This window comes from Neopsephotus bourkii, unplaced genomic scaffold (assembly GCF_033783945.1).
Source record: "Neopsephotus bourkii isolate Nb327-2 ecotype Australia unplaced genomic scaffold, CSIRO-AGI_Nbou_v1 NB_1388, whole genome shotgun sequence".
Taxonomy (NCBI): Eukaryota; Metazoa; Chordata; class Aves; order Psittaciformes; family Psittacidae; genus Neopsephotus; species Neopsephotus bourkii.
In genome coordinates, this window is record NW_026901866.1 from 1,011,554 (window position 1) to 1,036,344 (window position 24,791).

The 24,791-nt window shown below is 36.1% G+C and overlaps 1 protein-coding gene across 5 annotated transcripts in view; it reads right to left on the reverse strand.

Annotated features, from left to right (window-relative positions):
• Positions 1 to 24,791, reverse strand: part of NPAS3 (neuronal PAS domain protein 3) — a 613,669-nt gene that overhangs the window by 421,290 nt on the left and 167,588 nt on the right. For 4 of the 5 annotated variants that reach the window (XM_061367584.1, XM_061367583.1, XM_061367585.1 and 1 more), the window contains one exon: positions 6,614 to 6,858. In XM_061367584.1, coding sequence (XP_061223568.1) covers positions 6,614 to 6,858 — 245 coding nt within the window. Of the gene's footprint in view, positions 1 to 6,450; positions 6,502 to 6,613; positions 6,859 to 24,791 lie in introns of all 5 variants that reach the window. The other variant, XM_061367587.1, reaches the window with a different exon arrangement.

Consider the following 24,791-nt stretch of genomic DNA (forward strand, 5'->3'; position numbering starts at 1 on the left):
TGCAAAGAGTAGACAATGCTAAAAATTTTATCAGCGTAATATCAGAGGTATCCTGATCCTTGTTTGAAGACAAACAATTTATTCAACAGTTCTGGAATAGCTGAGAAACACTGCAAGCTGAGATTCAGAATGATGATGTCCAAGAGTTTCAGAGTCTCTTGCTTGTACTATGGCGAGTAAGTTATCAAAGCAATACAGAATTGTGGCAACCACAGCAGAGCAATGCCAGTGGATTTCCCTGATCTGTTGGGAAGATCTGCTTTTTTCAGCACATCTAAAAATTATACACTTTTGATTTTTAAGTACTTTTAAAGTTTGTTTCAGGTACTAAAAAAAGATTTCTCATTTCCCCAACGAGACAGAGACAGAGATAGTATTCATCATGTATGGGCATGACTCAAACACAGAGCAGTCCACCAAACTATGAACTCCCAACAGTCAAATTCTCCCCCAGGTGTTTGTCCTGTGGATGACTGTGAATACATACGTTCCCAGAACACTGCCATTGAACTATAACGACCCTTAGAAGGTATTCTTACCAGGAAAACAATTAAGAAACCTCTATCAAGCTCTCCTGCCTTTGCTGTACCAGTAGAGGTTTTACTATACATTACTCTTAATGAGTCTATATCATTGCAGAATCCTTCTCATTTCTTATACACGTAAACCTATTCTTTAAAGTTGTCCTAATCCTGGCAGATTTCTCTTTAATGCCTCTACTTGCCTTTTCACTTTCTGCACCTCAGAAATTCCAGTTTTTCTGTACTGCTATATATTTATTTCCCTTTTATTCCCAACGTTTAATATAAATACATATATTTTTCAAAATTATTGATTTCACTTTCATTCTGGAAAAAAACGCAGTTTTACAATTTCAGATGCATTGGAAATCAGCATTTCACAATTTTTCTTTAAGCACTCTAGTCAACTTTTATTCTAATTTTTTCATCAAAATATTTCCTCACAATCAATTTCAGATATAAGATTCACCATTAGGCAATTAGTCCCTCAAAAGCACTGAGTGTATTGGTAGGCACCCTCCTCCATTTAGAGACTGAAAGCAATCAGGTCATGATCACTTGTCACTAGGCAACCACCAACTCCAAGTCCAGTATTCAATTCATCTTATCTATCACAATGAGATTCAAACAGAGCTACCTCATTTTGGGTTCCATATCTTTCATACTAGAAAACCATCAATAATTCTCACAAAGAACATTAATGTTTTACCACTGACTGTCTGAAATTTCCATTCTCATTTCCTACATTCAAATAACACCTAATAATCTTTTTCTCTAACCTGTGTGAAAGCTTGATGAGTATGTTGCCTACTCCTACGGTGCACTGCCCCTATGGCCACATAAACAGGTTTATAATGGATAGACATTATGTTTGCAATCAGTGTTTGATACTGCTACACAGTTAGAGCACTTTATAGTGGCCTACACATAAACAGGAATCAGATTCTCCTAAGAAAAATGCCTGCAAGACAGGGAGAAATAAATTACAGAATTCTCAAGAGCACCACACCAAGTGAGACGGCAAGATTCAGAGATCCTTTTCATAGCAAGCAGTACTGACAACTGTGCTGCATTACACTGTTTTCTTCTGATTCACCTTCTCAGGTCTAACAGTGAAAAACAATGTCTTAGGCCACAAACACTGAGGAAGAAAATAATTTGCATTTCTTTGCCCCTGTAGATTTTTTCCCTGAGACAGAATTGTGTGGTGGTTCACTAGAGAAGGTGGGTCCTAGTAGAAGGCTTGACTGATTTTGTTGGGAAAGGCTTGTACTGTCTTGCATCTCCTGCTCAGAAGACAACAGTCAGTTTAGAATATAAAAGGCTAAAACCAGGTAATGTTATGTAAAGGATTTCCACAATGAGATAATTTAGAAAAGAACCATTTATTTACCTCTTAAAAATGCATACATATCAAGCATAAAAATTATTAGAAAAATGTATTTAAATTAATGAAAGTAATACCACTTGACATTTCGGATAACAATTACCGTGCTTTCCAATTATCATTATTGCTCATTTTCCTTTCCAGAGAACTCAAAGCGCTGGACTTATTTTATCAATCTCAAGTTCCATAGTATGATAAGACATTAAGTCTGTTTTCAACCTATACTTACATCCTTTATTTATGTTAAGAATGGATCCTTTGAAAAAACATGCCAGCTTTAAAGAAACAGGTATAATTTTGTTTTAATGTGTATTTTTTCTTCCTGCAATGATCAAAACTTTTATTTATTTATTTATTTATTTCATTACCAAGGCAGAATTGAAGTAACATTGAATGCTTAGTTACAAGCAACGCATAAGTCATATTTAGTTGAATACGACTAAACAATCTGAACAATTTGGACAAGAAAATTCAGTTCACCTCAAACACTTCTGACAGCATCTGATTTCATATGGATACATATTAACTCCAGAATATAGATTTGCAAAACTACCTAACAGCAGAACAAGCAACGCTAAAAGCAGAGATGGATAAACTAAAGTCACATTCTTCACACAACCTACCCATCAGTCAGTACTATTTATTGAAGTCCTTTTCACCCCTCAGCTAGAATCTCTCATTCACATCTTCTCTTACAGCAGAAGATTATTTTACTTATGTAAAGTAAAATTTAACAATTTGGCTTTAAAAAAAAAAAAAGAAAAAAGGAAAAAAGCTCATGATAAACTCATAACTCGAGATTGCAGATAGTCCTACAATTACTTTTTTTCATTCAAAGGAAAATCATGGCCAAAGCTGCTTTATGTACCCTGGTTTCCATATGTCATGCCATTCAGCAAAAACTGCCCAAAAAGGAAATACATGGTATGACTTTACATAAGCCAAACACATTGAACACACCAAAGACCATCACGGTGCCTCACACTCCCTTCCTCTCTTCTCTTGAAAAAAAGGAAGAAAATATGTCTTGGTAAAAACATCCATGATGTAGTGGAAAAAGAACACAAAGAGATCACTGAACACTTTCAGCAAGAGCTTGGACTAAAGAATATAAAGACATTTGGAGTCAGTCATTTGAAGACAATACTCCAAAATATGAAGATTCTTATAAGAGTTTGATGTTGGAAAAGGACTACAGGGCCTGTCATGGATCAGACAATCAGAATGCACAGGAGGACTCAAATACCTTGCTATGTGAAGTACTGCTTAGTGTGTGAACACACAGTACATACAATAAAAATACTACCATTCCCAGATCAGAACTTTAAGAAAACTCACTTTTGAGTGCAAAAAAATTTGATCAGCAGCTCATTTACTGCTCTCCTCCAAACACACCCCTTAAATACTGTGAGTCAAAGACTTTTGGAGTAATGGAAACAGCAGAGAATAGTACTGTTATTCATGACAAATTGTATGCAGCATGAGAAGAACAGTAATTTTATTCCTACTGAGTATAAATAACTTTTTTACTATTTTCTGCCACATGAAAATCATGACCTGGTCTTTAAGAACTGTAATCTTTAAACTCATCTGCTATAAGTTGCGGGTGTATTTGTTTACAAGGACTAATGCTTTCTTTGTACAGAAAGCCTTAGACAATATACCAAAAAAACTGACTGACATCTGCTGTATTAGAAATGGAAAATTTATCCATTTTTTAGCAAATGTCAAATCATTGGCTATTGCTTTAAAGATTAATAAAAGATATAATGGCTTCCAGATAGCCTCTAAATAAAGATTACTATGAATGAAGAAATGATTTAGCAATAGTCACTAAAATAAGATTTCTTTAAAGGTTACAATCATCGGTTATATAACTGAAACACTGCTGAGAATGCCTGGTCATTTCTTGAATAACGCATACTGTTCATTGTAGATTTGATGTATTATAACAATACAGATATTTCTAAAATAAAGGAGAAAGCTATCTGTTACTTTCCAATTGCTACAGATATTTCCATTAAATAACTGACTTTGAAAATATTATATAGAGTTACCTGAGTGTTCATTTGCAAGAACAACTTGTAGTGATCATTACATAATGCGCATAAGAAAATAAACTCATCAGTCTTTACATTCTTTAAAGAAAAGCTGTGATAAATGCAGGGCAGAGTAAAGGACCTTCCATTTAAAATTATTAAAATGCTGTACAACACTGGGGGCGAGATTTAAAACCAAGCTTTGAAATTTAATTATTGGACAAGCAGACCAGCATATCTGGGGGAAGAGAGAGGAAAAAAAGAAAAAGCAGTTGCCTACCAACCTAAGTACCTATCACATAATTTTCAAAATACCTTTAAGTCTATTCAAGAGATAGCTTGGGCACATACAAATATAATGTCTAATGTTTTATTGTAGGATTATAAACCATACTTCACGTGAAGCTGCAAGCTATTTATGTGAGCTTATTTATCTGTATGAACTTCTTCAAGGGCAGGAAAAAGCAACTTTAATAAATGAAAAGGAATTTCTTTTGAAGTAATTTCATGAATGTTTGATCAGAATGTGTTAACAAGTTTCTGTGTAAGGAGATCTAGTGAAGTAATAAAATATACCTGCACTATTCAGTTAAACCTGCTTATGGGGAATTCTTATACAATGAAACACTGTTTCATCAAGCATTATTTTGATATACTGACACATAAATAATACAATTCTACTTAGTATAAAGCTAAGTACTCAAACAGGGTAGGAAAAAAAAAGGGAAAGGAAAGAAGAAAAAGCAAAAATCCTTCCCCAGCTCCTCCGTGCCCCTTCTGCCTGCAGGAGTAGGAACTACATCACCAGATGGGTGGAGGAGCAGGAATACTACATCAATTAGAGTGAAAAGACATTAAAAGTTTATCTATCTTTTTTATAGGAAAAAACATGTTAATCTAGGCGAGACTATTTATGTTGTCTAAGAATACAGCTTTGTTCTCCCTTAAAACTCCTTTCTTCATTAGAATCTTTATAGAAAAAGGACACTTCAGTATTCAGGTATATATTCCACAAGAGGGTAATGAAAAACAGATCTCAGATACTCCAAAACCATACACAGAGATCTGCAGAGATCAGACTTCCTGCAATAAGGACAGCTTGTAGAAGAACTGTATGTCTGTTAGCTACAGGAATTGGGGGAAGAATTACTTATTTTAACAGACAGATCATAGATCGTACAGCAGAGTCCACTTTACATTCGCCTTGAAAAACTGGCTAATTGAGAATAAACTCTCATCCTGAAAAAAACGGGAAACATTTGCATATTATACCAGAAGCATGATAAACCATGCTATACTCATGCTCTGGATGATGTAATTATTACCTTTTTTTTCTCTCCATGAAAATTATATATGATGTGACAGATAATATAAATGAAATATATGAAATGACTCAAATATATCCAGCTACTAAATCATCAGCCTGAAAGTTCCTTGGTTTTTTATCTTCCATGTCTATCTCCATCCACTGAAAACTATAACTTTCCTTAACTAATATTGTTTCCTTATATGGAAGAGCAAGTAAAAGCCCTTTTCAACATCAATACAATCAATAACGATTCATTGGCAGCTGTGGGCTGGTTTAAATAAGATTCTATTACCCCCCCCCTTCCTTCACCCTTAAAGGTGGCTTTTTCTTTTGCCTCATGCTGTATTCAATCTAGTTAGGTTAGTATATGTTGAGAGCTTACGATTCATAATGTGAAAAAAAAAATAATGAAGAGCTAAAGTCTCATATGCCTCTTCCCAGAATAAGTTTCCTCTAAACTATGAGATCAGATCAGTAGCTAAAATAAGACAGAGTAGTTTTTCAGTGCTGCCAAATCAAGGACAACCATAATTCAAAGTTTTGGTAGCTTTGAGTTGCGTTAATGAACTTACTCCCTAATTTTAAATACTTATTAGACAGCAGGATCACACTCATCTGTATAAGTAAAAAATTACGAAAAACCATCCAGTTTAGACAAGTCTTTGAAAACACTATTTAAGACCATAATCTTAGGATTATTTAGCTTCTAAAATAACTGATTCTCTATTACTTGACTTTTGTGGCAACTCATGTCTAAAACATTGATTTTGCTGCCCAACTGCTTGTTTGAGCGAGAAAAGAGTGTTTAATACTGAAAACAGTCTATTTTGGCTGAAATGTTGATAGACGCCTACTGGCTCAGAAGTCAAAACAATGTCTATACATGTTACAAAAAGGATAAATTAAATTCTACTCTCTAACCTGAAGATTTAAATATCTGGATGTGCTGTTCTCCAACTTCAGAAATACATGATTCTACCTTTAAGGCTTAGCCAGAGAATGAAGAGACTGCATCCTTCTTAGTAACGAATAATGCCATGCTCCTCTTGAGCACATCCTTACATAAGATCCCAAACAATGCAATACAATAATTGCTAAATAGCATTAAACAATTTACTGTCACCCAGCTTACAGCTGTAATAGTTACAGCAATTGGTTGTTAAATAAAAAAAATAAGTAAGAGGTTTATTTCACCTTCACATGGTGTCTTTCTCATGCAGACCTCAGATTTCCACATTTGTATCCCTTTAAAGGATTTGATATGCAGGGAAAGAAGAAAGGATTATGGTAAAAATTTCAATTTAGAGGTTACTAAAGGCTACCATGTTCAATACTATACAACGTATTTACTCCATACCTTTTACTGATGTATTAGGTGGAGGTCCTTCCATTCTCAAGTTCCACGGAGGATCGCCTTGATTAGCAAAGTCCCGCATCTTCAGATAGCTAATTGTAAGTCGGATGATGGATGCCTTGTCAAGCTGGCTGGTAATGGCTGCAGGCAGTGGCAACAACTTTGCCAACTCATAGAATTCAAAATTCTCTTTTCCCCGGCGAGAGCGAGCAGCATCTCTGGACTTTTCTTTCCTCAGAGCTTGTAAACTGAAAGAACATAAACACAGCAGGACATTCATCAATATTAGCATTCTGTCACATTTAACCTGTTTGCTTTTTCACCGATGGTCATCTACGCAAATTAGCACATTTTCAAAATGTTGTTGTGTATGGATGTGCAGACCTCAGGATCTATTTCATGGTACTCCAGTCTTTGAATGATTACAATTGATGATAATATTTGAGCTTCAGTGGTAACCAACATACTAAGTAACTACTCCTAACTCATTTCAGCCACTTTCTGCTTAGCCTGCCCTTCCTTTTTCCGCTGCAAGAAAAGATTCCCAAGAACGCTGTGTACATGTGGGGTTCATCTGCATAAATGCCATCACTTCTCCTAACCCACTTTTGTCTGAATTTGTGCCAAATTATTTTTTTTTGTGCCAAATTTATTTCCTTTAGGAAAAGGAAGTTAGAAGCAGATCACTGAAATGTGTGCCACCTCTGACAGGGGTTGCAGTGCAGCCAAGCTGACCAAAGAGGTCTGAGCCATGAAAAGTTTAAGTCTGGCATAATAACTTCTTGGGTTTCATAAAGCTGGTCTTTCTGAGTTGTTCAGCTGCCCTTGCTATGGAACAGCAACCTTTGTCAGACGGGTGAGCAAGCAGTTAATGCTATTATGTGCTTCATATTTCTGACTGTAGCTCACTAATAGATTCATGTCAGACTGACAACTTTTTGGTCAGAAAGGACCTTCTGCTTTACATGGAGTAGGTGGAAATGCAAAGACATTCATTTAGTCCTATTGTATCACTGTATCCCTTGCCACAACCCATAAGCAATACCTAAAGGTAACTCTGATTTTACTCCTGGGCTATCTGTTCACTTGGTGTAAAACTGCTGAATGCCACTGGAGTCTTCTCCTGGTCTTTCTCTAAAATTCAAAGGAAACTCAAGTTTCAGTTGGTTTCAATAATACATCTTTGCAAGGGAAAAGGGTTTAACCTTTTTTGCATGGTTTGGGGCAGAAGTATACAGTACTCTTCCCAAAAGATTAGGAGGTTGATGTGTAGATAATACCAAGAACAGCTATTCCCTCTTTGTTTCAACAAGAGGTTTAAACACTTTTTTATTTTTTTTATTTTTTTTTTAATTGAGTCAGAGCAGAGTGTTCACCTCAGGGTATGATAAGCTTGCCCATACCTCTGCCTGGGTACATAGAGGTTGGTGATGATGCTGGGGTTGGTGTCTGCCAGCCACTGTGCGAGTAGAAACTGTTCTCCTCCCTCACAAAGACTCTTATCTTTCCTTTCCTTTGTTTATTTATTTATGTAATGAATCTACAACCACAATTCCATTAACTACTAATTGGCTTACAAAAGAGCTAGAATCCAAAGAGTGTGTAATGGAACAGCAAATACTTCTCTCAAGCTTTTACAGCTCTTCCTGAAACCCTAGATTTTATCAGCACAATAATCATAATAGCCAGATCTACAAAAGCTCTCTGGCATATGTAGTAGATCAGTAGCATTTAGGCACAAATACAATACCATGATTTCAAGACCCCTATTTACATATCTTTCTAATTTGGAAATAATACAAAGGTTTCTTTATTTTAGTATTCCCAACCGCCTGCATTTTCATAGCTGTCTCTGCCACCTCAGACTTGACAGAGCATATCAGCTGGGCTCTTAAGACACAAATGAAATCCCTCCATTACACTTTCCTGAGAATGCTTAGCAAATTATATTCCCTACATAATTCCACAATAATAGAAATTATATTTTAAAAAACCTGGCTAAGAAATAGGCATGGTGAGATAAAGATACGGAAGGAAACAGCAAGCCCTTACCCACAGGATATACCATCCTACTGAATCCCATTTTGAAGTACATACTCGTCTTTAGGAACTCTATATAGACCACTAGCAGCTAGATTTGTAAGTTATATTTTAGGAGAAAAGTACCTGAAAATAAGATTCCACAATGCTCATTGCAGATGGCATCTCTATCTAATTTCAAATTTAAAATATCTACCATCATAGATGTGTAAAATCCCTCAAAAGGTCCATTAGCCAATAGGAGTGTTTTACGTACATACAGACACCTGAAAGTCACACTTCCGTGAGATGTGAACTGTCAAATTAATTTCAATGCAGCAAGATACCCTATATAATTTAAACACCCACAACAGTAACATAAGGGAAAGACAGGCAGGTGTCTGCCCAATTGCTCGAAGTGAAAGCTCATTTTTATGGCATAGGGAATGGCCTTTACTACTTGTCACCACACTTTTTTTCTCCAGAAGCCAAGCCTGAGGACCTCATGTCCCCCAGCGAAGTTTCAGGAAGCCATAAGAGCGGAGATTCTAGGTCTAATCGGAAAGTCTGCACTGAGGGGTTTACACCTTCTTTCCAATGCACTTAACTATACCCCTACGCAAGGAAAAAAAAAAAAAAAAAGGTAAGAAACTGACTGGTGATAGGCTATTCCTCAGCAACATGAAAGACTGAATCAGCATTTTACAGAGTCCAGTATAGGGTTCAGGAGATTGCCAAAACTGTGTAATATACTGCAATGTAAGCTTACGTGATGCATTAATGGATCACTAAAAGTGTGCAATGGAAATCAGTTAAGCTGAAAAGTGAGTCTACCTCTGTCAGTAAACAGAATCATTTGAAAGCCAAATATATGTATTTTAAAAAAAAATTAAATCCCAAATTACAAGGGTTGGGGATCTTATATAACAGATACAAAAAAGAAACCTCTGAGGAACAGAATTATCAATAACATGTTTTTTTCTCCCAGGCATTTGGTATATTGTCATTTGTGGGAGCTTCACTGTGTGACTTGAGTCAAGGATTTTGTAATTGGTACCACTCTTCTCTTGGCATCAGTACATTAAGCTAAATTTCGGAACAGTGTCTGACAAGATGTGCACAGAAGTCCTAATTTCTATTCTACATTAATTCCACTAAGGAAATACGCTTGTCGTGTCGGACACTGCTGTTACGCTGATACAATGCATCCTTAATTTGGGAGCAGTGATTTCCTCAGCAGGATACAGGAATTCATTAGATATGACCTAAACATCACTGTTAATCCTCTCTGGCACCTGTGATTCTGATAGGCAACATCAGCTTCATCATCAAACGCTCCTAACAAAGCAAAGTGCTGGCACTGATAACCCCAAGAGGAAGCTAGCAAAGAGGGGTGTGAAGCTAACAACAGAACACAACAGACACAGGAGCAAAACTCATCTTGGGTCTTGTCAGATGACTTTTGGATTAGAGGTGGTTCTTGGTCACACATTGAATTTGCTAGAGTATCAAGCTGCAAAAACCTAGGCATATCCACAGGCTCTCCTATTAATGAGAAAACTACAAGTGTGGGAAACTACAGGCATGTTTATTAAATGAATTTCAAAAACATTCAGAAAGCACCATGACAGCAAGCATTGCACATTTAAGAGCTCTTACATGATAGAGAAGGCTCCCCAACAGACAAGCAGATCTACATATGCTATCCACTGTACCAACAAGAAAGCAACAGTGGGAAATATACCCAAAGGCATATGACTCCCTCTTTGCCTTCGGTGAAGGAGCTCAAATATTTGGATCAGTGCACATCACAGTACTATATCAAAGGATGATGCCATCATACAATGGTGAAACTTCATGCGTTCCCTTAAGAACTTATTTCTCAAACAGGTTCCATGTACAGAGTTCACTAAGAACTAAGAGGTTCCCAGCTGCTAGCTTCTTATAATTCTGAGATGCAGAACCATATAAACCAGATATTTAATGGCTAGAAAACTAATGCTATATTAGATAGCATGTTTGTAAATTACGTATTATTTTTCCTTTTAGGGCCTTTCCAGTTGGACTGATATAAAGGGGGTCTGGATGTTACAGATAAAAGGGTAAAATAAATACTATCATATAATTTTTAAATGATGCGCACAACATTTCTGAAGTAGATTTTCTACTGAAGACACAGCAGATGCAGAAGACATGATAATATGGTGTTGCATAAAAGTTTTATTGGTACTCATAACTCACTTGTAATTTCATTGGGCTTGTGGTCATTCCAAACTTAACCTGCTTCATATTTTATGTCACAACATTTCAGATATCTTATATTCACAAGCATATATATGCATCCATACCTGTGTGCACACCCAGAACCTCCACATGTCTGACAGATCATAATCTGTCACTTTAAAGATGGGACAATCACAGTTCCTAATTTTTGCAGCATACCATGGCAATCAAACATGTTACAGCAGATCAACAGATGTGCTGACTTACATTAGCAAGGATTTTTTAGCGTTATCCATACCTCACTTCCATGTCTCAGTTTGGGTAGTAAAAAACAGTAAAATAATTTAACTCCAAGAGTTTGCATTTTGAATTCAAACAGGTGAACAGTTGTGGTTACAAATAAATATTTCTGTCTGCAACTTAAAAATGTGGCCTGGAAGCAGATATATTGCAGACTTACCCACTTTCAGAAAGGCAGCTCACATTGCATTTCACCTACACCGATCCCTTAAGCCTAATGCAGGCAAGACCCCCCCCGGTCAGGCTTCTCAGAGATGTCAGTCTCCCCCTGCTCAGGCCCACAGACCAGAACTAGTGAGGTTTCATAGTACCCTCATTGTACTTTTTATAAACAGAGATTGGATTGGGGGAAATGCCCATAAAACAAGGTTTCAGGGACAGACAGGCTGCTGAGCTCCAGATACAATGGCATCAGCCAAAGGACAGCTTGTCTGCAGTGTGCCTTCATACCTTTTGCTCATTCTCATTAACTACAAGCAGAGAAGTATGTCAAACTCACACAAGATGCACAGTTATTTTTGATAATTCTGTTGAAATCCCCCCTGATTTCAGGAGAAACTTTGTAAGTGCAACAGTATATCAGAACAGAGCACTTTTTCTTGTAATAATAAACAGCATTGTACTTGTTAATTTAGCTGTTATCGACCACTAGCGAATTTCTTAAGCCTCTAACAACAATGCGGATTAGTAGCAGCAAAACCAGATACAGTACAAAAATAACACTCAACAGTATCTAATAATGTTTATAACAAGTTTTGCAGAGAATGAAACAATATCTGTGTGTATTTTTATATTAGTCTGGTCTTTTAAATTCAAGGATCAAAAGGTCCACCCTAAACATTATCTAACTCCCCAAAGCACATAGTCACAGATGTTATATCCATTTCACAGAAAAGAAATCAGATATATGGAAAAGATGTGCAATGTTAGAGCACACAATGAATATGTTTCAAAAAAATGGACTGGAGCTAAGTGATCCAACCCCATCAATCCCCTGAAAGATACTTTCGATTACTTATGGCCTTCCATGTACAGTCTTTTCCAATATAAATAGAAGAATGCTTACTTGCAATTGAGTTTAGTTGTAGTATTATGTAAGGAAATAAATTTATGCTGCTCCTGAGTCCTCAGGTGTGAATTTGTGCAATTTTATGAGATACACTAGAAAAATCCTTGTGTTCTTACCTTGTGTTAATATGACATGACATGGTATTGTCATACTTCGGATATTTTTATATTTAGATCAACTTTAGAGCACTTCCCCCTTTTTTAATAATCTACTTACATAATTTCTCTACTTCCATCAATGCAATGTAGTGGGTGAGTATGACAATTTAACTAATAAGAATGTTTATACATTCTGATGCTTTACAAGAATCCTCTATTAACTATTCCCTCACTTAGCCACACGCTTGAGGGAAATCTTTTCTGAGGGCTTCAAGATGACTAGTGCAAACAACATGGGCAGTTAAACCTATTTATAATACATATGGATACATAGAAAAGCTCGCTCAATGCCTGGGCAATTCACTGAGGTAATGTCCAACTGGATCTATAGGTGGCCACCCATAGGCCTTGTTCTGGCCTATAAAAATCTGGTTTAATTTCACTGATCTCATGGGAAAATTATACCTAATTAGAAGCTCAAGGAATGGAATAGCATGAATACTGAAATGACCCAATCATTTTGAGTATTTTTTATTTTGCTTTTACGTGACTCTTCTTATGCCTTATTTTTTTTGGCTAATAGTGACATCTCAAGACTAGTTCTCAATCCGAGTGGATATTCATCTGCACGGCACTGCACATTTTCACACCAAAAAAAAAAAAAAAAGATTTAGGTTGGGGAAAAGATAGAAAAATGGAGAAAGTAAAGCAGAGTAAACTGCACTACATACTTGCACATACTGCAGTTAAAAAGTCCAGTCTAGCAAGTCAAGCATCACCACTGGTGATGATATTGGTGAGGTCTAAAGCCTCCATTGTCAAGGTTTCTTAGTACCATTCTGTTTTTCTAAATGCTATGCTAGGGAACTCACAAATATGCATTAAACAGGATATTTTTTCAGTAGATACAAGTACAAAAGAATGAAGAGAGAGGGCTAACATTGCTGTACACGTGAATCAAAAGAAGAAAAAAATCCTAAATTCCTAAGACTAACTCAAGTAGTTCTGAAAAACTGACACTGAAAGTATGTTAATATATCTACCTTTAATTTTTCTATCTTTGGAGATTTTTTTCTTTTGAGACAACTGTTTGACGATGTTTTCTCTCTTTTTTGCCTTTTTTTTTTTTACTGTCTTATTCATAGACTTCCTTTTCACAGACATTATTTCTGAACTGAAAGTACAAGAACTTCAAGACTAATAATAAATAGCTACACTGCTTAAAAGAGAAGAGTACTTTTGTGAGGGTAAAATCTCCAAAAAAAGAGTTAAGGAGGAGAATCAAAAGCCACAATAAATTCTACCTTCTTCTTTCTTTTTTAAGTACATCTGAGAAGTGAGATGGCAGATTTTTATGGATTTATTCTACTTGTTTGCTTAGGAGATCCGAACATTGCTCAGTCTCACTATTTATCAATTAATCTAGCATGCAGCCTCAAAGGAAAAAGGTCGACCTGTATTAAAAATTCATCCATCAAAAATTCATCAAAGACTTCAGCATTTTAACCCATGAACCTTTGAACACCTGCATACTTGTCAGATCTGTAGTAATAGTTAACTGGAATCTATAGTTACCACAGTATCTATACTTACTCTGACATGAGCTGCATGAGGAGACTTTCAGGTTAAAGTGCAGGCCATAACCTAGTGAGCCATATTGCTTCCTCAAACTGTTCTTTTCATCAGACCAGGCATATCTGACATCTAAGTTCAAAGTCTGTCAAATCAGACCCCTTCAATGAGCAAACACTTTTCAGGGGCATTCATTTTTGCCACACCACACATATCACTGTTCTCATGGGGCAAAAGTTTCCCAAAAGTATAAATGAAACCATTATCTAACATTATCATCACTAAGATAGTCCTCAAAATGAAGCCATTTAATGCTGTCCAAGAAAAAGTAATATTTTCGAAGAATTTCTTTAATGTGTGAAGAAAGCTTTACAGTATATGCTGGAAGTTAAAGCTGGAACCTTCAAGTTCAAGGTAAAAACTCTGCTGCTTAACTAATGCACTGCTCATAGCTGTCATCATTAATTTATGTTAGCCTCTGTAAACATCAAGAGTATAATAGGCCAATTTCACAACTAAATATAGATGCACATTTTGCCCTTATATAAATGGCAGATTGCTGCTGTAGATCATCACTGCAGCGACACGTCAGTAAAGATGCACTGTTTGATGGTCTGATGCTCACACAATATATAAAACCAGTTGTAATGGTTGTTTGGAAGCAAAGTGTAACATAGCAGCAAAATTTCATTTGTTCCACAAACTCAGGATATATTAAGCTTGGCTGACAAAGACTGTTTGATGTGCTAAATCAGTCTGACCTTCATTTTTGCTTTGTATTTCTCATTTAACACATGAAATGACCATTATTTTTTCACTATATAAGAAAATATCACAGAACTGGTTCTATTAAAAAGCCTCTTTTCCATGTAGATAGCAAAAATACGTTTTCTCAAATGTGCTTTAACAATTACTGTAAAAATAATGTGCAACTTATGAAAAAATACCTATATCAACACAAGCTTTTTATTATGTCAGTGAGACTTGAGGTTGTTCTCTAGTTGTTGTTTGACAGGTTTCTTTTATTCTCATTATGTAAACGGTTTGTGTATGCTCAAACTAATCATTAAATTGAATGTTTTACTGCCAATAAGCACCTTTGTTGCAACATTCAAATAACAGGATTTACTTCCAAAGTGAGTGATTAAAACATAATAATAGGAACTTGGCAGGTTGTTAAGGATTACAAACTCACCATCCTACACAATCTTTTAAAAACTAATGTACACTTCGATTTAGCAACAATTAAATGGGCTCTGATACACAAGTTCAAACCCAAACTCTACAAACAGAACACTAGTGTTTTGATCTCTTTTTCTTCCTATGTTGAACTAAGCAATTGCCAGCCTCATGATAACAGAGAAACTGCAGTTTTATCAAGTAATTTTGCAGCATGCAAAAAAACAGCACTTTACCTTGGAGCAACTTGTACATTTCACACCTTAAATTTCTATTTACCAAATCAGCTAATCACTTCACAATTGAACTTCTCAGAACAAAAAATTATCAATTAAAGTGGTTGAAACTCCTGCAAATTATCATTTAGGAATGAAGTAATTGCTTTCATCAGGGCAGAAAAGCCCGCCAGAACAGAAATGTCACTTCAGATTAGTGTTCTCACTCCTGAAGCTATGGATGACACAGCTGATATAAGACTAAATGCCAAGACCAATCAATTGCTTTTGTGGCTCTGTTCTGAGCTGCTGTAAAAGGGGCCATTTTCTAGGATCTACTCTTCATTATAGTAAATGCTATCTCCTTGGTAACATAATTCCATTTCTCATAAATTCCGTCTGAGAGCATTGTCCTAACAATGGATGTTGGTGGAAAAGAATGCTGTTGGTTTAATGCAAAGAAATTAAGTGTGAATGGCTGTCAAAGTACTATAGCTTGCTTGTTCTTAAACATAAATTGAAGTCTTTACATTAAAAACAGAATACTTTGGTGGAAATGAATGTCCTGAACAAGTATAATATATTGCATTTGGAAGTGGTGTGGTCTTGATTGAGAGTTTAGACTTTTTTTTTTTTATACCTATGTTCTATCTATAGTGGGCACACTCGTCCCTAACAGAGATTTGTCAGTTTAAGAGAGAATAGACAAACACTTATTTTACAGCAGTGCAGTTAGAAAATGTGAAACTGTGGAAGAAAACATGGTCTCATTATCATATGACATGCTATTTGTTAGCAGACTCATCTGTGTATAAAAGCCTTCTTTGAACTGAGTCCTTACTGGAAATATCTGTATTTCAATTTGTATTGTTCAGCTTCCTAAAATACTAAGAATCTGAGTTATCGTCTCCAATTAAAAGGATATCTGAGAAGCTAATTTGGTGGAACAGCAGCAATTTCCTGCACTGCTCTCCTCATGACTGAAGTTTAGAAACAAATTCAAGATTACAGATTTCCATTCAAAACAGGATGAAAAGTATTCCTCCCTCAATGAGCATAAGCAATTCCAATTAACAACAACAAGAGTTATGTGACAGGAGAATATATTACTGAATATGTAAAGTAGTAATTTATTCAGCATTAAGATGAAAAGTGCAATTTTGCTGTAGTGTTTCTATGGGTAACCAAACAAACAGCACAGGTACACTGTTGCTAGCTTGTGACTATAGATCTAAATGTTTGCAATCTCAGACACATGAAAACCAGCACCCATTATGTGACATGGGGAAAACAAGAGGACAAGAGAGATGTAATGTCACTGCATGTCACATCTACCTGCTTGAAGTAAACATAGTACTTTAAATTTCAAAGCCAATAGCTTCAGTCCAGGTTCTCCAAGTATGCCATCTCCTATACCATATTAAATATGCTATATAGCACATCGCAGCTTGAATGCAAGCTTTACACTTTGGGCTAAGTAGCAGTTACTACATAAATAAATCAATCTGAAATGAACAAACAGAATCCAAATTTCTGATTATACCCCTTTTGTGAGTGTTGTACTTGCGAAGGAACACTTCAGATTAGGGAGTTTTGATCTGGTTCTGAATTAATATTTTAAAAAGTAAACTGCTGTGATTTTCCTCACCTATGTCAGAGCTATTGCAGACTTATTTGCTGGAATATTTCTATCAGCTATGGGCTTTATTTTCCGCAACATTTCTGGCACAAACAGTTACACAGTTAAAAAAAAAAAAAAAAACAAACAAAATATCTTTTTTTTTTTTTAAAGCTGTGTCTGCACAAGCTAACTTATCTATACCATGAAGCCTACTACTGCCAAAAGACCTAAGAGCACAATGTTGTATTCAGACATTCTATGTTTGCTCTTCAGAGATGATCTAAATAGGGAGTTTGTTAGAGTTTTCTATGCTATTTATAACTATCTGCTCCAATTTAATTCCCAGAGCCAGGAAAAAAAGACAAGAATTCCAAGCTTTCTCCTTCACTGCTGCCACATAAATAATCTCTTGGTGGTGTGTTCTCAATTACTGTAATATCAAGGCCCATTCTGAAGAAAATCATGTGCTTTATCTCCCTACCTACTCTGACAATTATCACCCTCATCATCTCCTAATTCTCTCCTTCCCATGTAAACGTTATACTTACAATGATGGACCTATGATGAACATATACAAGTTGTAGTTTCAAGCCCTACCAATGGGAGCATTTACAAGACCTTTTGTAAAGAAGCATTGAAGAAATACAGGATATACTGGCACTGCAACCCAAAGGAGCTACTGCAGTTTACAGAGACACAACTGAGCTGTCTTAAAACTGACAACACTGTAACTTCAACAGGACAGAAAATGAGCTTCATGGCCAATGTCAGCCCTAAGCTCTGCATTTTTTTTTGCTGCCTGGATAAAACCTGCACCGATAGAGGTCATTCTGTCATTGATACCCAAGCTACCTTGTTTAAAACATACACCTAGCACATCTTTTTTTTTTTTTTTTTTTTTTTTTTTTTAAAAAAAAAGACAACAACAAAGAAAGCAAAAACCAGCACAGGTTGTTATGCATTGACACCATGCAGGTGGTGCTGTCGATAACTCTGCTGAATGCTCAAAACCAGGCAGTGCATGCAAAACTTTTCTTTTGCCATTTTAGGAAGACCCTGCTGCCTGTGCAAGTCTCTAGAAGCTTACTGATAGATTTATGGAAGCTCATTTCTCCAGAAGCCCAAGCTCCAGCATTAGCTGCCTCAGTAGTGTATGAAAGAGCTGCAAAGCTTTTCACTTTTAGCCTCCTGATTTGAACCCTGAGCAGAGTAGCGTAAACTAATTTCAGCAGAGCACAAGACAGCAAGGTTTTCACAGGCAGGTTTCTCGTTCACTGTACTACCAGTGAAATAACTTTTATTAATGCTTGCATATATTCCAGGACAGGCTACAATCACCGCTGACTTCCTGTGCAAGGAGACTACACTAACTTTCTACTTAATCCTTTGGCACAAGTGCCAACCCTGCAACTGTATTGCAACACTGGCAAAGGGCAGAAAAAGTTGGGAAAAAAAGTCTAGCAAGAAAACAGTAACTCATCAAACAGAATAAAATGTGCAATTTTTAGGCAACTTGTTTTTTGGAGGAATTAGGACACACTTACCTGTCCTTACTTCCTAAAGGACATAAGAGACTTGTCAAATACTGCAACATCTTACCATTAGTTTAGCAAGAGGGATCCCTTCCCCAGACTTTAAGCAGAATGGCAAGGCAACCCGATGTATGTGTTTTTACTGGCACACAACTAACATTATAGGTTACAAATCAGTAAAAAAAGCCTCACAAAGCAAAATATTATCATGCACAGTGTTCCACAAGTCTCTCCTCAACTCTAATGATAAACTTTTAGGTTTTACTTACCTTAAAAAGATAACTTATAATAAAGGGCATCTTTCAGATTCAAACTAAATAATTTATGATCTTAAAATAGATTCTTCAGATGTTACAAAATATGTTAACAAGCCCCAGAAACCTAAGAAGCCCACAAAAAACCCATACTGTCCCCTTTCTCCCATTCCACCTTTCATTCCACTCATAATAAATGAGTAAAGAAAACCTACATAACAGTTAGAGCTTAGTCCCCAAAACGATCAGTTATACTTAATATTTTATTAAAAAAAACAAACCAAAACAAAACAAAAAACCTCTTACCGCATCATCCCATTTCAGAGCATTATAGCAGCACTGTGTAACAGGTTGATAATTTGTTCTACTTTCAGTCTGTTATAGCCTTAAGAAATAACCTTTCATGCTGGTTTTCAGCTGCTCCCCAAAATGAAATTTTATGTGCACATAGATAAAAATTCATGGAACTATTTTTTAGTTATGTTTATGACTGTGTGGATTTTAGGTGCTTAACACAACGACTTACTGGTCATAAGAAAAAGACATGATACTATCAGCAGTTTTGACACAATGAGATAAAAATGAAACCCACATTGATTGCAGAAAGAAGAGCTTCCTCCTTGTTCCATTTACAGATATCAGTACTGGCCATATACATTATCAGGCTCATTGTTTCCTGAAATGCCAAGAAGAGTCTACTGTCAGAGGTTATGCACTCAACCCAGACCATGAAATGCCTCACACAGTGGTGGTAATTGCTGTGCTAGAGCTATGTCTCCACATATTTTAGTTTTCAGGCACTTGTAGAGGCCTAAGATCTAATTTCTAAATGAGGTTTTCAGATTTGGTATAGCCAAAACCACTTCTCCTCAGACACCACTCTTATTAGTCAGAGAAGACCTGATACTAAAAGCATTTTTTTGTCTGAAGTTCTGACATGGCTAAAACCTTTCCTTAAAACACTTGCATAATCAATTACAATCCTAAAACTGTATTAAAAAAAAACAAACCAAACCCTTAAATGAAGTTTTAACAGTTGAAACATAGATCTTATGTCCTAACCAATGCTTACCTTCTCCAGTAATATTCAACTGCAAGCAAGAGTAGCAATATCCTACATCCATCAAACTGCATATATTGAAGATATTAAAAAGTGCTCTGAAATACTACTTAACAGCTGCTCAGGATACACCTCCACCAAGTAGTAAAGCTCCTTGGAAAAACACTTCCTTAGAAAGGGGCAACCAGACTCAGAGCTCAAGAAATATGAGTGACAGCAAATAACAAGCAAAAGCAAAATCCATAATTAAAATCCCCTTCTGAAAAGCTCCTTGCCTCTAGTAGCCTCTTAATAACTCAGCAGGTAAAGCACCTTCCTGCAATGTCTTACAGGTCCATATCAGAAAGGAACATTATTATTATCTAGGAACTATCTTCATCATGAGGCAGGCCACATATAATATTACCTAGTAATTATGGTTTCTTTTGCAAAAGTATCAATCCTAATCTGGAAATTCCAAGAAGTAAAGAATTTCTACTGCTAAGCAGCTGCAATGTTTAAATTAGCCTCACCATTAACATTTTGTGTTTTATTTCAGTTTCAACTTTGCTGAATTCAGCGTTCAGTCACTGAATCTTGCAATTCCTTTGTCCACTAAACAAAAGAAGCTCCAAATATCTGCTATATTCTTCCTGTCTATGTAATTAGAAGCCATGATCAAGCCACCCTTTTAACCTTCCTGATGACAAGACACTTGATTGACTAAAGAAACTCAGTCATTGCATGTTTTCCAGTCTTCATTTTTGCAGTCTTTTTTTTCTGACAAAAAATGAAAAAAATTCAACACTGAACCTAGTAGCAATCTTCAGTAGGTAACAATTCTCCACCTTTAATATTCCAATTGACATATTTAAAGATTACTTTAGCCCATACCTGAAATAGCATTATATTGGGCTACAGTGCTCAGCTACTTGTAAGAAAATTTAAGTCTTTCAATTTGAAGTTCACAGGACAAAGAGGCAATAGGATATAACTATGAACTACAACATCAGTTCTGTTTCTTCCTGCGTGCTATTCCTGGCCAGTGACGATATTTATGTTTCAGAAACGGAAACATATCAGATAAGTCCCATAGGTTACAGAAAATGTAAAATGAGAAAAAAAACCCAAAACATTAATTCATTAACACCAGAAACAAATGTATATTCCCAGTTATAACCTCTGTAAAATTATCTCAGTCTAAGCTGAACAGATTCTCTGTAATAATTTCTTCATTTTCTATCTGAGGGGTAAAGTAATGACTTGTTCTGAAGACAAGCAGGCAAGAGTTTCTTTTACACCACCTCAGAACTTTGGTATAAAATGGCAAAACTCAGAAACAAGCAGAAACATCCTTGTTTCTCAGCACAACGCATGCATTTAACATTCTTCTGTTTTCCAAATAAATTGAAATTTCTCAGAAAGACTACCATGTTTCCCCGCATGGGACACTTGGATTGACTGGACTGTGACCTGTTCAGAACAGTTCCATGAATAATAACAGCAAATGAAAGAAAGACAGAGACAGACTGAGAGGCAGAAAGCAAGAAAGAATGAATGAACAAAAGAAAACGAAAGAAAGATTAAGACAACTTTATTGTTGTCTTTAAATGCTTTAAAATTATTCCATTTTTTAACTCATCTGATTTGGACTAGTGTTTCTTCTTCTAACCTTTTGGCCATCTTAGCTAGTGCTCTGACCACTACAGCATCATGAGTCTGACCTGTGAAATGGAACAGGTATGGAGACTATTTAAGAGCACCAGTGTGAATCGCTGAGAGAAAACAATAGATTTGTCATAGATGAGCTGGTGGCAGAATATTATTACTCCTAAAAGGCTGCTGAAACCTTTCAGATTGCTGTCAGCGATCAAACCAGTAGTACTGTTGCTCAACATGGACAGTACGCCCAGGCCTCAAAACCCACCAGTAATGGTGTTGTTCATGTTCTCCATTTCAAGTCATTTCCCGAGTACAGGATTTTTCGTATACCTGAACACATACACTAAGTGAGCCTCTGTCATAAAATGTTTCTGTGACCATGGTTTTCATAATAAATTCTTGAGATAATGCTCAAAAGCTATTATTTACCCAGATGTTCAAAGCATACAGAACAATTAAGGTGAGATTTTCAAAATAACACAGTGCTGACATAATCCTGCTCCTAGTGAAAAGATGCCCTGGAAGTTGTGTCTGAAAATACCACCTTACTCTATGTAAAACCTGTCATCACAGGGATAACGTTAGCCAGATAAACCAAAAATACTTTGGCATCAAGAGGAAATGAAACCAATACAAACCCATAAATACGACGTTAATCTTGAATTTATCTGCTGATAGATCCACAAGCTCATCAGAAGGGGAAGGAGGTGCAATGACTGCTAGACTGCTAGTAATGGACCCTGAGTGATGCTTAAAACTAGCAATTGTATTAGGTCTGTGGGTGGGGGGCTAGCTGCAGAAAAAGAACCATCACAAAGAGCTATTATACCTGACGGGCTCTACACAAGACAGATGAAATTTGAGCTTCAGTATTCAAAATAGAAAGGATACAATCATATGTCTGGTTAACTTACAGGAAATAGTCCCAGAGACAATTTTATACTAACTACAGTGATTTGAGCAATTTTTAAAAATAATACCAGCCAATTTCTCTCTATTATACTCTGCTGGCAGAAAATAAAACATTTTTCTTTTAAATGATTGCCTCTGGTTTTGTTAAATCATGCAGCCTGTCAACATGTGGTCACCAGTTTTACATGATCTTTCTGCCTCTCTGGAAAAGAATGAATTTTCAGCCTGATCTGTGATATAAATATGTAATCTGGCACCAGTTAAAGTTGTTGCTATTACTACAAAATAGGTAAACAACTGTAATGTTGTAACATGAAAAAACTTCTAAGTCAAAACAATACATTTTGAATTAAGAAATGACAGGGTTTTCACTTAAGTTTTCACAACTTAAATGCTGGTTCTGGCAACTCATGCAACTGAAGAATTAAGAGCAGGAAAAAAAATAAAAATAAAAAATAGAGTCTAATTCTGTCACCAGATGTGCCTGCCCAACACCACTGATTTCCATGGACCCTTAGTGTTAAGTGATTTCATAAGAGTAAATATTTGAAAAACAAAATGAGAAAAAATGGTGGAATCCTCCTTTTGGTACACAGTTGTTTCAGGAAGCTCACAGCAGCTGAACAAATTAAAGCTCCAACCTTTTACTGTCAAGTGGGAATCATGTACTAATAATTCTATAACTGTTTGATTGGAATATATGCTCATCTCAACAATGTGACTGAATGTCTGGAAAAAAGTGAATGGAGAACAAAAGCCCAGAAAGATAAAACACATTAAATTTTACTTTAATAAACTTATGTTGAATTAACCTTTATGAGACACTTTGTTTTTACTGAGAGAATTTGCCTATTTAGTACTCTTTTCAGGCCAGAGTTTTCAGGTTTGCTGTCTTTTTCTAAACTCTTTTGTATACTGGATATAACATACCTCACATATCTTTTCATCTCTACTTAGGGATGAAGAGATACACAAAGTCAATCTTTATAATTAAATCGTGACTGGACAACAGCAGTTGCTGTAATTTCAGCTTATACAGCTATTATTTGTATTCTTAGGAATGACTACTTCAAAAACACATGATGGGAAAAATCATGCTCTTAAGAGCAAGGGAGAAAAAGCTGCTGAAGCGTTCTCATAATGCAGGAGTCATGTATCTTTGTGATGCTTAATGCCTTGCAGGAACTTGAGGACCTCACTGAGCAACAGGGTTTACTACACCTTTAATAAGGTGCAAATGCGAGTTCCCAAACTGCTAGCCCACTGAAAGATACTACTGACATGACAAAACAGGATCTTGACTATTGTGGTCATATAATGTGTGGCAGGGGCTACTGAAGATACACCTGCGTGTACCCATCCTCCAGTTTGTGACTGTCTCCCACGGAGGAATGAAATGACAGGAGTCTCACAATTGTCTCCAGCATTCCTGAAAAGTGAAAGCAACAAAGAGACCAAACCTGGTGCTAGAATTATGGCCAAGCAGAAGAAACCTCTCCTACTGTGCTGTTTTTAACCAAAATGCCAAAACAACTGAACAGCTTTAGAGTCTTTTAATAAAAGCATAAAGGAAGGTGTTAGTCTGATACTCAAAAGAATAAACATTAGGAAGAGATTTAGACTGTAAAAACTAATGTCTCTCTGACAGTAACAACAAGAAGTTAAATCACGGTAGAAGTTTCATTTTCTGGTTATTTCAAAATTTCTTTAGACCTACAGCCTTCAAAAAATAAGGATTCATGTGCTTATTTTAAAAGTCTTATTTAAAATATTTTACGAGTTCAGTTTACATTAAAATCTCAAATAAAATAGCATGGATGCTTTGTGTGGCCATCTGCTACTCTCATCAAGTGTCTGTAGTGACGAAAATGAGGATTCTAGTAGTTTTACTGTGGAGATAATTGAAGCCTTTCTAAGAATAATTTCTATTCAGTTCTTTAGAGCCAAATTTTGCCCTTGGATCTGCACTTTATCTTGTAATATTGGAACGTGGTTCTTGTTTGAGCAATTAATATCAGCCTCTGAGTATAAAACATGAGCTACTAGCATTCTTTCATCCTTTTGCAAAGATGATACGATCTGTATTACATATTTTGGCAGATGCATTTGGAGCATGCTGAGCGTGCTTATATATTTAAATTATCCAAATAATGCCAATATCAGAGGCTGACTGTCAGTGATCCGAGTTTCTAATTTCAGCCCTACCACTAATTTCCAGTATAATCAAGAGCACAACACTAACTTGACCCACAGACTCACAATATTAGCCTGCCAGAAAAAACTGTTCTGAGGTTTAGCTTATGTAATACAGTTTCAAATCCCCAGAGATCCCAAACTTGCAAAGTGTATTCATAAAAGTTATCCGTTAATTTCAATGAGACTATAGAGGGATCTCTTGAATAAATCATAATTTACAATTCAGCCCCATGCAAGCAAGTCCAGTCTGTGGGTTAGGTGACACTGCTCTGATGTCCTTAAACTGCAGT